At 36.6% G+C, this 16,854-nt stretch overlaps 1 protein-coding gene across 5 annotated transcripts in view; it reads right to left on the bottom strand.

Annotated features, from left to right (window-relative positions):
- EXOC1 (exocyst complex component 1) overlaps positions 1-16,854 on the bottom strand; it is a 55,689-nt gene that overhangs the window by 31,068 nt on the left and 7,767 nt on the right. For 2 of the 5 annotated variants that reach the window (XM_067530639.1, XM_067530640.1), the window contains exons 2-9: positions 15,828-15,961; positions 14,042-14,172; positions 11,523-11,682; positions 8,207-8,394; positions 6,181-6,408; positions 5,886-6,018; positions 5,588-5,697; positions 4,495-4,548 (exon numbers count right to left, since the gene is read on the bottom strand). In XM_067530639.1, coding sequence (XP_067386740.1) covers positions 4,495-4,548; positions 5,588-5,697; positions 5,886-6,018; positions 6,181-6,408; positions 8,207-8,394; positions 11,523-11,682; positions 14,042-14,172; positions 15,828-15,951 — 1,128 coding nt within the window. In that variant the 5' untranslated portion in view covers positions 15,952-15,961. Of the gene's footprint in view, positions 1-4,494; positions 4,549-5,587; positions 5,698-5,885; positions 6,019-6,180; positions 6,409-8,206; positions 8,395-11,522; positions 11,683-14,037; positions 14,173-15,827; positions 15,962-16,854 lie in introns of those variants that run through there. The other 3 variants (XM_067530641.1, XM_067530642.1, XM_067530643.1) reach the window with 2 other exon arrangements.

The following is a 16,854-nucleotide window of genomic DNA, read 5'->3' as shown; positions in this document are numbered from 1 at the left end:
TTAAGTGATTATCCAGCATCACACAGGAAGTCTGTGGCAGAGGTAGGGATAGAATTTAGTTCTCCAAAGCAGCACTCAACTGCCTTAGCCATCCTCTCTCTTCCTGCAATCCTCTGCCTCATTCACTACACACCTTCTGACTTATGCAACAAATGAAACTGGGATCTTACAGACAATTGCCTCCTTTACTACACAACCCTGATTCATCCTTGAGTATGGTCCATCTTGTACACTGAATGATAGGGGGCCTGTGGAAAAAAAATAGTATGCAATCATGTAATTAAAACTGTATCATAATGCATAAGGGGGCTGAATTAAGGTTGTAGAGGTAACCTTAATTCTGGCATTTCCTAATTTCTGAGTGCTTGTCTTTGCAACCTTAATGTTTTCTTAAAGTAGGAGTTTTTTGTATGTTTAATATAAGCTGAGATGACAAATGAACTCTGGTGTCATAGTAGGCTCCATGATTATTAGCTCAATTCAAGGTTGTATTTCATATATTTTATTTCAGTTTTTTAACTGCACTATGTTGCACTATGAAGGAGGAAAATTTTCCTCTCGTTCACACTAAACTATGGGCCAGATCTTGGCCCTTAGATCCATAACTTTTATGCTTTTCTGGTAGTGCAGTTTGGCACCGAGAACACAGAAGAAAAAAAAAAAAAAAAAAAAAAAAAAGACTTAAGGGCCATCTTCCCCCATAGCCACTTCCCACTGTACCAAGCACAGATCAGCTAGACTTGAGAATTAGGTCCAGTCTATGTAAAAGAAGTGTGTAGACTTCAAAATCTTTGTAGTTTTTAACTCTGATGTTGTTAAGGACGCTTTATTTAAATGAAGAGACAAACCTGGATTCCATATAAACATTAACTGAGAAATAATCTTAACTTAGCACTGCAATCCAAACAAATCAAATGTATACAAAATGCTTTAAACAAACTAAGGTATTATTGTTCCAGATGGATAGCCGTGTTAGTCTGTATACAGCAAAAACAACAAGAGTTCTGTGGCACTTTAAAGACTAACAAATTTAATGCCTGCTAAAATTAAATTTGTTAGTCTTTAAAGTGCCACAGAACTCTCGTTGTTTTTTAAGATATTACTACTACTACCACCACCACAATATAAGTTGCTAGTAAACTACATGTTCTATTTGGTATACAGATGAGGTAGCAGATAACATTAAAAAGATTAACTAAAATGACTTCTTGCTTGTCCCAGAAAAGAGTAAAGTCACACATTTGGATAAGTTATTTTTTAATCCAAAACCCAAATGAAACCTCGAAATTTGACTTTACCAAATGCAAACTAGTGACCATGAGAGTTGCAAGAGGCAGGCCACACACGTTGCTATAAGTGCAGATAGGTGCAGGCCAAACTTGACCCCTAATGAATGTGATCATATTAAGTATGTATTGTTTGTTTTGTTTAAAATAAATATGCAGCAATAAAGACAATTAAAAATCAAGGATCAGCTGGGCTTAAACAAACAAGAGTAAGTAATGTATTATATCAACAGCAGCACTAATCTTCCAGTTTGTTATGGAGTTAACACTGCTAAAAGGTTGTAATCAGTTCAATAACAGCAAAATATTCTCAGTTCTTCTTTGATGTGCCACCCCCCTTTTTTAAGGTAGGCTTTTCAGAAAACTTCAATACAGAAAACCTCTTCGTCATCTATGTCATCCCCCTACATACATAGCCTTGTTTCCTACAATACTTATTTCAATTGTTTTGTTCAGTCCAGACTCAATTGACAGGGCTTCCATCACTTCTCTTTCAAGACTATCGTACAATTTACCTGATGTTAGGACATTTTCAGATATTCAGCCAAAATTTATTTTACTTATTTCATCCCATAATTCCTACTCATGCCCCTCTTGTACCACTTTAAAGAATTTCCCTCTCTGCTTGGTATTAACATTCTTCATAAGGTTACAATTGACCATGTTCTCGCTTTAGCTATTGTCTAGCAAAGCGAACTTTGTTCTCATTTTCTTCCTAATCAATCCCTCTATCTAAATTTATTCTGTTGCTCTACTCCAAATGACATCCAGCTTGTTTAAATTCTAGTATCAAGGGGTGCAGAACTGATAAATGTTTCCCCAACAATGCCACATAAAAAGGAGTACCATCTCTGGTTCATAGCATACTGTGTCTAGATACATAACACCACAATATAATACAAGATTACACTGGGGTGGTTTTTTTGTCATCACATTGTACTGAAAGCTTTTATCAAGTTTGTTATTCATTGTCCTTTAGGACTGTTTCAAAAGAAAGACCAGCTGATTTATGTTTTCTTTACTAACTGAACCTGACCATGGTAGCCTAAAGTTACAGATAATTTATAAAGTAAAATACAAGTTTAGAAAACAAGAACACAGACAAGTAAATGCTTAAACCATATCAACTGCTGAATGTTAGTGATAGTAACGGCAGACTTTTTGCAAATGCAATGAGCTCTAATCTGGAGTTGCGTTTTTCAGTTTAAAATATCCAATTTCTATAATTTCTTGTTTAAATCTTTTAAAACAAAAAGATGTGAATGCACTGGTATCTAAAACTGTTTTAAACCATAGGGTTTTTTAAAATAGAAAAAGCTGCTTTATAATTCAGGGTTAAAATATTGAAGCTTGGATAAATCCATCAGATTTTGTTCTCCCTTTATCATGTCTAAATAAATCCAGCTGACAATGTAAATTGATTGTACGTATGAGCAGAAGATTGAACCACTTCATGTTTTCACACTTGCCTTTTCTGGTTTAGGACTGCTTATTAATGAAACAAGACAAGTGCTTCTAGGAGAAAGTCAAATAAATCATGTAAGTAATTCTAAACAAAAAAGTGCAACTCTCAACAAGATGTTAAAGACAAGAGAAAATGTGCCATTTCAAGACATTTTTCATATACATTTAAATGGGCAACATCTGCATTCAATTCATCCAACTGTCTAGTAAAACAGTAAACCATCTTGTAAGCCAATACCTTTAACATGACAGACTTTCATTCCTGGGGCCACTTTCAAACATGCTACATTTAAAGTATATTTTTATTGTTGTTGCTATATTTGCAGATAAAAGTTTAAACAAGGGTGTATTCCTTCTCAGTCCACCATCTTTTACTATTTGAACTTGTAGTGAAATCTGCTGTATGCAATATCAGATTTTGAGTTTGCACCCTCACAATGTCTTCACTGCAGGATTAAGCAAAAGAAGAAACTGGACTGGTATCAGCACTTATCCAGGCACAAGGATTGGATATCTTTGCAAAGGTACCGCAGAATATGACTGACTGAATAAATTTACTGTTTCCTTATATGTTCTCCTCTGACGTTTCTGCCAGTATGAAATAATTATATGGTTTAGCTAAGTGATATATCAGATGAATACAACCAATGTACAGTGTTACATCGTAGTAAGAAGAGTTGACTCTCTAAATAAGAAAGCATAATATTCTCTAAATATGGAGCATAAAATCAGAATGTTCTCAATAAAGCTGCACTTAAAATGCACTATCATCCTCTTACTGCATTCTCCAGCAAGTCCAACATTCCAACTTCACGGATAAGAACTTACATAGGACTTGAACACCATTGTCTCTACTTATTAATTTAGAGACGCTAAGGACTGGTCTGCACTGTGCAGTTCTGTTGGCGCCACAGCCATAGATGCAGCAGCATCAATTGAGCTGTTCTGGTGAAGACCTGCTCGATTGATTGCCGAGAACTTCTGCCCATAGACTCTAGCACTCCACCAGAAGGAGAAGCATAAGCTAGGTCAATGAGAGAGTCCCATTGACATAGTGTAGTGAAGACAGCACAGCTACTCAATGCAAGACATTACTTACAAGGTACGCAATTTACACTACGCATCGACGGAGCCGCACAGCATAGACAAGCCCTAATATATGAAGAGCAGGAGTGCCATAGTTTAGGGGTTTTTTTAAATGTAAAGGAGGATTAAAAAAAATTAGAAAGAGTGGAAGCTAACAATGAAAATCTCAGCAGATCCAGCAAGTTATTCTTCTACAGCACACAGAAATACTTTAAATAGAAAGCATCTGAATTTGCCATAACAGGGAGAGCCAAATTCAATGTTATGTCCACACAGGATAATTCAATATTACTTTGTTTGGAAAACCCTCTATTTTCTGCATCTAACCCTGCTTTTTGTATTTGGTGCTGTTTGATTGTATTGGTTATGCACAAACATTTTCATTTTGTGGTAAATGTAATAGTTTTCCTTCATGCAACTTGTCACTGCACTACCTTTAGTTATGCTTCAGAGGCCAGGTAAATATTGTATCTCCAACAATAGACACACACAGCTTGAGAGCGGATACAAACATTGGTGAAGGAGCCCTTATACCCTGCAATCAGTAAAGGCAAGTTTCCTATTTCTGAAGCCAAAGTTGTAACTACTAGTTAGATTTAGCAAGCTTTTAAAAACAAAATAAAATTAGAGAAGCTTGAATCAAACCTGATGTACTCACAGAAACTGAAAGATAGTAGGACCTGTTATAGAGATGAAGAAGGGTCTGAGTAAACTAATTGGAGATAAAACACAGGAAATTAAAAAAAAATGTTGAAAAGTGAAAGGTGCTAAAAAACCCATACAACCCCATACAGGAAACAATCTCAGTACAGTATGAATTCTAAATTATAAACAAGGATCAAAACTGCAGCAATAAAATTCTACTTGCTGCAAAGATCCATAAAAAAAAACTGCAGAATTTTAGAAGCAAGAGCTTTAGTCTCCTCTGCATGAAACCAGCTCTATAAACACGTTAATCCAACATTCTCTACAAGTCCTCAATTCAAGCCTCCTCCACTCATGTCGTAAAATTTTAAAGTTATTTCACTTACAATTTTAGAACAATTCAACTACAAAACAGTATTCCACTCTCTCCACTACAAGAAATATCTAGATCAAAGCCCTACCAAAATTGTGTAGGTTTTTTTAGTAAGTTCATCATATCACGCAGCCTATACACCATATATCCAAATCCATGCTTACATCATAGTTCCAATTTGCTGTGTAGACTGGAATTCAGCCATGCTTTGTAACCAGATTGCATGAAGAACTGGAACAATGGTGTACCAATAGATTTGGGAACACTCATAATACAATTTCCTTGATGCAATTGTATTTGTAGTGGAGATGGGCCCTTCTGTGGAAGGGAAGGGCACACCTTTTAATACTCAGGCTGACTCTCAGTGACTATTACTCTTTGTTGTTTTAACTATCTATTGAACTTTAAGGCTAAAATAAATTACTATGGTTGTATCACAAAACTGAACCGTAAGATATGTCGAACTTAATATAGATTATTTTGTGCAAAGACGTACAGACGATTATTTCTGTGGCATCCACAGTTGTTTGAAACCATTAGAAATCTCTCTACTTGAATATTATACACATGTATTAGACCATTGTAAATAAATGGGTCAAAACCAGTTAAGTTATTATGCAGATCAGAAAATAAACTTTGATGTGAAATCCAAGCACATTATGGTTTGTTTTCAAAGCTTTCAAAAAGGCCATCTAGCTGCAAACATCAGGATTAAAGAAGCTAAGTAAGTTACCTGTTGAACAAACACATTGTTCAGATGACTGGCAAGTCTCCGTGCAAATTGCTCACGTAGGTCACTAAACCGCTGCTGTTGCTGTTTGACTGCATAAAGCATATCATGTCCTAAAAAATCATAACAGAAAATATTTTAAGACTGGCATTTTTTTTGTTTTTGTTTTTTTTGTTAGGGAGAAGCAGCAGCTACGGGACAAGGCTCCCTACGTGTAGAAAAACGATCCAAGAAACTGAAAGGAAAGGTACTACTGTAACAGAGTTACATTTTCTCTTATTTGATTTAATAAAAGCATTACCTGGTCGAAGAGCTACATTCATACACTGCAAAAGGGCATCAGCTGCATTAGTGCAGGCTTCAATGCCTCGAGAGGATGCCAGATCCCCCTCCTGGAGGGCCTTTATATGACCTTTTGCCAAATCCATATGATTCTACAAGATAACACAAATATAGTACATAAGCAAAGCACTGGCTTGGAGTTTAGTTTCATGCTATTCTATTGGAAGAAGACTGATATTATAAGATGCTGCTAAAAAATAGTTACTTCCCAACACAAAAGATCTCAGATTTCAGGCCATAATTAACATGCTTACAACTAGGAATTCTATCTCCGACAGCAGCTTCACATTATTCGTGTTGCTGAGATGAATTAGGTGGTTGCTTTCTGAGATCTGATCCATTTGCTCTTTTACACTCTGTAGCATTTCCTCATAACTGCTCAGCTTCAGCTCAATTTGATCCACTTCCTTCAGAGCCTCATCTAGCAGTGTCATCAGGATGTTCACCTGTTTCTCAGAAGCCATGATTGACTGGATGTTTGCCTGCAGAGCAAATAGTTATTTGCTTTATAGCCTGATTGTGAATAACAATTTTATTTTATTTTTTTAAATGGTACCCTTATTACTATCAAATACTGTATCTCTCAAAATGTTAGATTTTTCTGACTCTCTCCAATTTCAAGTACGTTAAAAATATTAAGACTAAGTATTACTGACCAGAGAGTAGGTGCATTAGGCCACAGCAGTGTGTGGAATCTTCTTCTTATGAAAAATTCAGTAAGAATAAAGTTTTGCTCTAGTTTTTCCAATTTTTTTCCCCACAGTATTCTAATATTAGTCTGCATGAAAAGTCTATAGTCACAGAATAATTTTAACACTTGGGCCAAAACATAAAATATTCATCACAGGGACCAAAGAGAAAGCTGGTGTTAGGGAAACTGTTTAACTGGTTATACAGCCATGTTTCCTACATAAGTCAGAAAAAAACATATTTCAAACTTAAGGCAAAAATATAGTTTAAACAGTCTGGAAAGCTTACAGTTCTGCAAAACTATTGGAATCACCGAGTCAGCCCCACTTTCATGCAGTTCACTATGTGACAAAGCATTGGCAGTTTGTTTTTTTAAAATATGTCACTGTCAAAGATCAATCACAACCCAAGTCTGCAACACTGTGGCATTAATCCGTGTCAACTGTGGGATTTGGTTTGTCACCCTACCCTAAGGTGAGCAGAATATTATTTTAAAAGTTAACTCCTCTGCTATTGTCTCCATTTATTTTATAGTGTTCTCATTTTATAGTGAACTCACAGTTTGCTTATCTTTTTATTAGTCTATTTACATATTTCATAATTTCTTTATTGAACAGATACTTATAGATCTGAATTTTCCTTAATTTCTTTTTTTGGGAGAAGAAAACATCCTCTAGAATGCCTTCCTTTTCCTTCTCTACACCTCAACTGAAGGCCTGAAAGTACATTCAGCTTTTTAGAAGGCCTGGAAATAGTTTTAAAGTTCTTTAATTTAGATATTAGTGAACATGCAATTGTTCTGCACGAAGATAGTAATATGTATGCATTGAGTTAATTGTCACATGCAGGAGGATGCCCTTTAGCCTCTACTTTAGAATGCACTGTATATGTTCAGACAAACATAAAACGTAACTAATGCATAAAGCAGAAGTCTATATAAGAAGATTCCAGGATTGTCTCCTGTGTGTCACTCTGAAGCCAAAAATATCTGTTGAAACAGCATGATGATGAGATGGAAGTAGCTACCAACATGGCTGAGAACTCTTTTTGTTTAGAATAGGAACAGGTTCAATTATCACTGGGATTCATGGTCTGGTACCATACAATTTAAGTTTTCAGGCATTTTTAGCCTCTTAAAAAAAAGTATGAATGATACCTGTGCACAGCTCAAGCTTTCAGCTATTAGTTAAATTATATTGTCATAAGCAAAAATGCACTAAACTGTGTTTAACAAGATATGCAAATTCATTATACAATAGAACTTCAGAGTTACAAACACCAGTTATGAACTGACCAGTCAACCACACACCTTATTTGGAACCAGAAGTATGCAATCAGGCAACAACACAGATTAAAAAAAAAATAAATACAGTGCAGTACCAAGTTAAACGTAAACTATTTAAAAAAGGGAAAGCAGCATTTTCTTCTGCCTAGTATAGTTTCAAAGCAGTATTAAGTCAATATTCAGTTGTAAACTTTTGAAAGAACAACCATAACGTCTTGTTCAGAGTTATGAACAACCTCCATTGTCAAGGTGTTCATAACTATTATATAGTAGAACCTCATTTACTTTTTACAAGAAATCCTTACCCCATCTAACACCTGCAGCTCCCTGGATAACTTTTCTGCAAAGGCTTCAGCATTAGAAATGGCATATTCACAGCCTTCCATCATTATTTCAATGTCCTGTTCCTCTCGTGCATTTAACTCCTGATACTCATCCACCGCTTCTTCATCTCCTCCTGCTACACTCTGATTTTCTCCACTTGGAACAGATTCTTATGAGGGGAAGGGGAAAAAAGCTCACAATGAATTCATTTCTGTCATCCAAAAACAGAAAAAAAGTGCTGCCATTTTAAATGCAGATAGATATATTCAACCTCCTTTAATAAAAGTAATTACAGTAGACTAAAAGACAAGACCACATCAAATAGAGGAAAGGAAACACACAATACAAAAACAATACGATACAAAAACAAACAAGCATGCATGCAGTCTAAGCCCTATATTTACTTCAAAATCTTTTGTAGTGTTTTAGTGATAAGCGTCAGTCAAACCTTCAGAACAATGAAAGTTTGGAGAACTTCAGTAATGTTAGGCAAGGTACAGGTAAAGGTACTAGTGTCAATAACTCCTTTATTTTAAGTTTTAATCACTACTTTCAGGGACATGTTGCCTCAGTTCATTCAGCTTTTTGATAATGGCACTGAAAATAGTCACTGAACTTTATTTCTAGGATATTCTATTAATGTATATAAATATTAATGTAAAGTGTTAACAGGATCTATGTTAGATCTGTCAAAAGAATTAATTTGACTTCAATGGCGAGGTTGGGGATGGGAAACAACCTTGGAGAACCTCATATGTGATAGCCCTTGGGAAGAAAGAACAAGTATTTATCATCCTTTGAGATCTTTCAGAACAAGAAATGCATCACAAAGCCTTCCCAATTCATTCCTGCCTAACTCCACAAGCTAATCAAGAAAGCCTCATGGTGGCTGCTCATATAGCTACCAGAAGCAGCCAGGATATTATTGATTTAGATTTCCAGAAAGAGATCAACTATAGATAATATCGCCATATTTATACTGAAACCCAATTAGTAGAATTGAAGGCCACTTACGAGTTCAAGAAGCAATGGGACTCATTCAGTTACCCATGATGGAAAGTTAGATAAAGAATAGTAATTGACAAGATAGCTAATGTCAAGACATTGCTTCTTTGGCAGGGCCATATCCTACTTTCACAATCCTAAATAACAGGTCTCAAATCTCCTGCACGGGCTTTTACTAACCATTAGATGGAAAGGTTCAGCTCACAGGTTGATGTAAACAATTCCCCCAACATATCAGAGCTCACCAACTACAATCCAGTGAAGCCCAACAAGGCATCTTGCTAATCCCAAAATGGCAGCCACTAACACAAAACCAAATGAGCCCCAATCATCTGATCTTGTTGGACAAGTGGGAAGAAAATGCACAGATGCTCCCAAATGTTCTTCAAGAATCTCATATCCAAAGATCATGTTTTTTATGCCTAAATCATGATTTTTGAATGTTTGAGGTTGGCAGTGCTGTTTAATTGGTAATTACCTTAAATGAAAAGTGGTAATGTGTCATTTTTTGTAGCAATAATGACTGGAAATTTGTAGAAATGCAGATAGCAAAATGAATTCTAACTTGATATACATGTTATTAGTGCTGCATTAGTCCTGAACTTGTAAATATTTTATGAGCAAGGTTGTTTTTTAAAGCCTAAAAAAGTTAAGTACCTAAATAAGTAGCCTGATTTTCCACGGAATTAAGCACCCAACAAATCCCACCGAAGTTGGTAAGAATTGTTGGGTTCACAGCACCCTTCCAAAAAAACCCGCAAAAAACAAAAAACAAGCCACTTATTTAGTAATTAGGAGCCCAACCTTAGGCACTCATTTTGTAAATTTTTACGTTGGCCTATAAAATATGCTAAGAGTAATTATAGAAGAATAAATTGTTCTATAAATAGAAACTGAATTCACTGAGTAGGAGTGAAGTTGATGCTCAACAGAAATGTCCCACAAACAGGAAACAATGAAGAAAATGAGGATTACACCTCAAAATAATGATTAAAAAAAAAATCAAAAAAAAATATTAGCTGAAACCTGCCACAGGTTTCAGTGTTCTTTTCTTGTCACAACAGTAAGGTCATAGAAACAGCTCTTCAGAGACTGATTAAAATAGCATACAAGACATTAATGTAGTCTCATACACCTTTTATCGCACACCTGGAACTTACTGTCTATCAATCTGAAAAGATATTCAATGAATTATTTCAACAGAACAAAAGCAACTTAATTATAAAAAATAATCATTACACAAAAGAAGAAAGAAGGAAAAGGTGTTACGCACCTTCTGCAACTTTAGGCAGTTCTGGAGAATAAAAAGGTATGAAAAAAGCAGAGGAAAGGAAGCAAAGAATATTAGCTGGGCAGAGCATGAACATTGTCTGGTTTTTTTTTTTTTTAAATTCGCAACAAAGTTGAATGTTATTAACTACACAAGGTTTTGAAAAGTTCGAGTTCTACATGAAAAAAGTAGCTTCCCTATGAGTTTTTCACCTGCAAACACTTGAGTCTAATGATTTGAACTCACGTGTATTCACACAAGTCATTTTAATTGTTTAATACTAGGATATGACTTTTGCCATTTCTAATTGAAGAAATCTTTGACAGGTCGTCATTTCACTGCAGTTTATACAAGATTTAGCCATGTAAATGGATTTTGCCTTTTACAGTTTTAGTCAGATTATTCTGATACAAAATAAATATAGCCTGTTAGTCTGATACATCAAAGACTGCACAAAGACAACTGATTAGTCAATAAATGCAATTAAATCCTACACAGGCATTCCAAGATTTATATAGGAGTATCAGATTACCCTGGAATAATCCTAAACAAAAAAGCAAAAATGAAGTTTACACACATTTGTATAACACAGTAAGGCTTATACAACTGCTAATTCTGGCATTTCACTTCCCTTTTGTGCAATCTCCTTCCTTTAGACCTACTATATAAAATCTTACATATTATCTTTATGGTGTTAGTGAGTTAATGAATATTTCAATATTCACTAAGTATTCTGTGTCTCCGGCATACAGACTGTTTCATTTGTAGAAAATGTCATTTTGTTTGTTAGAATAATGAACCTGTTTTCCCCAATACATACTTGTTCCTTTGAAGCTACCTTTACCAATAGTGTAGTAAATTTGGATAGACATAGTTCCTAGTATTAAATCCATTAATTGAATTAGTTAGTATCCCAAAATCAGATCTTGCACTTCTTATATATTTTAGTGAATATCTTTTACCATGATTGTGTAAAATAGTAAGTTTTGTTTGTTTTAAAAAACACCATTATTGAATGTTACCTTCCAAAAGCTGGGAACTAACATTAACAAAGTCAATTTTCTTTCTAAGATATCTCTGGTTCAGTTTCCAGATACACGAAATGAAAGTATTCTTTTCTGCTGTGCTGCTGGCAACCCATTTGTACACTTTGTCGAAATGCAAGTCAAATTCAGGATTTTCCTGCAAAAGGTAAGAGAAAGGTCATCAGGCTCATCAGTTACGGTTGGTCCTCTGAACAGTGGAATAACGGCATCTAATTTTTAAAGAAGTGTTCTGATGGTGGGGCAAGTGAAAGCTTTACTGCTGTCAACTAGAGGGTGGTGTGCTGAGATAGCAGGCAGACAAGTGTACTTTGATCAAGGAGAAGCTCAAAGACTTCATATAAATATTCCGAAATAGATTGTATGGGAGAAAAGCATAATTCAAACCGTGATGTAAAGAGATTACAGATTGAGATAAAAAAACAAGGCCACTTTCTTGAGCTAGATCTGATGACAGTCTCATAGGATACGAAGACTCTGTGACAGGTCCAAGGGATTATTTACCAGTACTGTCCGGCCCAAGGTGGTGCAATCAGAATGACCTAGGCCTTTTTCTGTCTTACTTTCTGACTACCTGAAAGAGCAATGGAATCAGTGGGAAGGCATATAGTAGATCCTTACTCCAGTCCAATAGGAACACATCTGTTACTGCATTTTGAGCAGGACTATGGACATTTTCTGTAATTTAGAGCTTTGAAGTGGCACCCATCACTGTAGGATTTGAGCACTGGTGGATAGAGACCAGATCTGTAATTTTTATAAATGCAGCTAAGGGTTTTAGTCTTCCATGTAACAAGTCACTTACAAAAATTAAACAACTTCAGTTTTAGTATCATTACATTTCTTGTTATACCCAACAATGAGAACACTGTCTTGACTACACTTGATTAAAAGTTTCCTTTCCATAGCTATCTATATATCCAGCATCAACTGCACAGAACATAGCCTGATTTAAAGTCCATAGTCCAAGCATTTTAGAATGCCCACCTTTCCTCTAGTGAAAGTTTCATATCTTCAGAGTTTCATATTCTCTTAATGCTATACATTCTGTACAAATTAAGACTTGCATTTACTGCTACATATTACTTGTGCTGCTGCTAATGTTTCTCCTACAAACAATTGGCACATGAAACTAGACATGACGGGAAATGAAATCTTCATTAGGACTATTTCCCACAAAGCACTATAAAAGAATATCAGTTCCCTCAGCACCTCACACTGACAAGTGTGATGATTAATGCCACATTATGAAAAGTGTGTACACACACAATTTTATGAGTGGTATGCATTATAGACTGTTTGATATGAAAGGCAAGGGTCCTGTGGAAAAAAATAGTACATGATCCTGTAATTAAACCTTTCATAATGCATTCCCCCAAGGAAACTGAAATAAAGTTGCACAGTCAACCTTAATTCTGACTTTTCATAACTTTTGATTCCTTGACTTTGCAACCATGTTCTTTTAATGTTTTATAACTAGCTTACAAAGTATGACATACATTGACAAAACATACAGACTTCAGAGATGTATTATCTTCAACTGAGTAAACATATATTAGAGGAGTAATAAAATTAAGTGAATTCACCTTGTTCTTGATGGAAATCTGAGAGTTTTCTTCAAACAGGTAAATCTAAATAATTTTTGTTGATTATTCATATCTAATGCCAATAGGCAGAACATTAAGGGAAGAATGAGAAATTTGTGTTTTGTCCCCACCACTCCCATCTCCAGTAACACACCAAATTCTGAAGTATGAAATATTTCACAGAAAGAAGGAAATGTTATTTTTTATGGAGCAGAGATGATTTTCAGGGCCAAAAACAAGTTACTGTTGTGGACATGCACAATCTAGGATTTACGAAGAAGCAAAATACCTCAGGGTTATATACTTTTCAACAAATGGTCATTTCTGGTGAGTGGTTTTAAAAATGTCTCTCATTACAACGTACATTATTTGTCTTAGATACTGCTGTCTAGGTTCTTATATATAGCTCATCGCCATGGTTTCAGAGTATCTCCTGATACGAGCATTACTTATAATCTAGTATAAATTATAAATCAACAGTGATGCTCTCATTCTACATAGGTAGTCCATTTCACGAGAGTAAAGATTTTATGCAGGACTCAAATTGGGGAAAAAATAGTGGTTCTCAAGTTCTGCACACAAACCAAGCTCCACCCATTTGAGATGCCTCTGACAGATTGTGTAGACATTGAGAATACTACCACATGGGCTCTGCTGGTTCCTCAGACTTAGTTTCCCTTCATAGGAGTTGATACACCCTTGGGCAAGATGATTAGGGTACAGACAAAATAGGCAGATGGGCTGCACCCCAGCTCCCAAACCTCATGTGACGTTAGAATCTAAATTGTGTGTAGCTCACTGTTAAGAAGTTAACTTGGACTCAGAGCTCTGAATGCAAAATTTGTAAAGTGTCTGTATAGTTAGGGAGACACATTCTGAACACAGGTTACACAAGCATAAATACATACATACTTTAGTAGCATCTTTGGCATCAACAACAGCAAGATCTCGAAGTGCCCACGCTGTCTGTCTTTTATAGAAATCTCCCTTATCAGATTTCTTCACCTTGACCACATTTACTTGCACTGGACGTTCTGTTGTCACTGTAAGTACAGAATTACTTTCAGCAAAGTCATAGGGCTATTTTAACCAGTAATAATGTCAACTTCTCAACTACATTTGAATCATTTTGAAGATTTTCCCTTTCAGACAGTTAGAAACTTTAAGCTATCTGTTGTAAAGGGATCCTTTCAGACACAGGCTTCATTCTGAATACCAAGTGCTCATTTTTTATCTCAGATACATAGATAGGTATCACTACACAACTTCTATAATCAGCTACAGTACTCTGGAGGCATTTGTTCCTCATTTGTTTTCTTATAGTAGACCTAAAATAAAGTGATGAGTTTAAAGAGCAAAGCTGCAGCAATAATGTAAAACAGAACCAAGGACTGATACAACAACCATAATTAAACCCCACACAAAATAGAGGCTTGACATAACATATTATTGTTATTATTAATCTGTATTATCATAGCACCTAGGAGCCCCAGTCATAGAGAGGACCACATTGTGCTATGTGCTGCACAAACACAGAACAAAAGGCAATCCCTACCCTAAAGAACTTACAACACAGGTAGCCCAATCAGTATTATTCATAGTTACATTATCACAGGGGTGGGGTGGAAAACAGAGTTAAAAAAAAAATCATTGAAGGATCAGGCTTGAATATAAAATTGCCGTCTCTGATTAGGGTTGTTGTGGGCTAGAGAAGAGATGTTGGGTTTTTGGTTTTTTTGTTGCAGGGATTCTGAGTTAGTACAAATTGAAACAAATTTGACAAAAAAAGTCTCTACTGCAGTGGTCCCCAAACTTTTTAGATCACGCCCTCCCCCCTTTATCCTTGTCTGTGCCTGCAGGCCCCCCCCCCTTCCCCAGCTGGGGCTAGGAGCGGGACTGCGGTCAGGGACTGAGGCTGGGAGTGAGAGCCGCAGCCAGGCACAGAGACTGTGGCTAGGAGATGAGGCCAAGTGCTAAAGCTGTGGCCAGGCCAGGAACCATGGCTGGGAACCAGAAGGGGTGGAACCAGAGCAGAGCTTGGGACAGAGGGGGGTTGGGTGGCACTCCCACCCCACCCCCTTCTGTGGGGGCTGGCCTGGGCCCTACCACACCCCCCAAAATGTTTCTCCATGCCCCCCTTGGGGGATGCACCCCACAGTTTGGGGATCTCTGCCCTACTGCTTGGAAGGACTGCAACTCAAAGACAAAACATACAGAGGTAGCACTCACATTTCCCTAGAGCTTCCTGCCACAGCTTCTCAGCCACACACCACAGGTCCTCTCCCTTCTCTTTGAAAGTAACCAACATTATTTAAGGTGTTGAGCCTAAACAGCTATGCTGCACTTAATTCCCAGTCAGTAATGCTATTCTTAACGGCCTCTAAACCCCAGCTGGGAATTAAACCCTAAACCCTCAGGTCACTGGCTGGCTTGACAAGCCCCCATTCTAAGAACACGCCTGGAGTAGGGTCCAGCAGGGCTTTAATAGAAAACTTTTTTGTTAAGAAAACATGACTCTATGCCATAACTGATTCTGTCCATTTATAATAAATGGAAGTACATGTTCTCTATATAGGAAAGGGAAAGAATGAGAATTAAAAGAAGTTGCCACTTAAAGAAATTAATATAAACTATTAATTTCACTATATTCAAAGACAATGAAAAATACTTTGCTATGTGTCTCAATCAACATGCATACCTGTGGCACACAAAAAGCAGTTTCTCTTCTTTTTGCCTGCTTTACACACATTCACAATGCTCAATAAACGTTCATCATGTGGAGTGAAAATATCCCTCTGTAAGGCATGCTTGATTGCAGTCATTTTCTCTCAGCTGAAAAACAGGATTAAAAAAGTTCTGCTGAATACAATGTAATGTTCAAGCACATTTATGAAGTTAAATACCAAAAAGAACAGTTATTTACCAGATAGTAACTGGTTCTTCAAGAGGTTGTCATCTATGTGGATCTCACTCTGTGTGCAAGTGCCTCATGCACATGGTATCAGAATCTTTGAACAGCGGTGCCCACTAGGCAATGTCTGTACTATGCATGTCCTTGTGCCACCTACCCACAGATATAAAGGGCAGGGCTGCCTCATCTTCTCTCAGTTCCCTCGCTAATTCAGAATCACAGGAAAAGGGGGTGGCAAAAAAGTGAGGCTGGAGAGTGAGTCATTACATTTATACGGATGAAAACAGCTTGAAGAACTATGGTCACTATAAAGGTAAGTAACCATTCTCTCAGTATTTATCTTGAAAGTAACAAACAGTGTCCCATCTGAATGGTGGCATTGAAGATTCCTAACTACTACTAAACAGTGATTGTAATATACTCCTACCACATTTGTCAACTGATTTTACAGCCAGGTCAAGGGCATGGTATTTAACAAAAGGGGATTACGCCACATAGCTTCTTTGCTGATCTCAGACATGGGAAATATTTCTAAAGCATGCAGAGGAGGTGGTATGTGCTCTTTGATCATTGGTACACCTCTTCCTCCAAACATGACTGAAATACAGTGGGTAACCCATTTAGGTATTCCCTTTGGGATAAAAGGCCAGCCCCTTAGAAGTTCTATTTATGGCAGCAAAAAGACAGGAAGTCTGTCTAAAGGGCTTTGTCTTATCAAAACATAAGAAGGCCCATGAAACATCCAAGGTGTGGTTTTTTTTTCCTCCAATGGAGAGGAATGGGATTTTTGAAAGGAAGAAAGAGAAAAATAAAT

Source organism: Emydura macquarii, unplaced genomic scaffold (assembly GCF_026122565.2).
Source record: "Emydura macquarii macquarii isolate MOO-44397 ecotype Brisbane River unplaced genomic scaffold, CSIRO-AGI_Emac_v2 contig_3108, whole genome shotgun sequence".
Lineage (NCBI taxonomy): Eukaryota > Metazoa > Chordata > Testudines > Chelidae > Emydura > Emydura macquarii.
The sequence above is the reverse complement of the archived record's forward strand: the minus strand, read 5'-3'. Positions and strand labels throughout refer to the sequence as shown.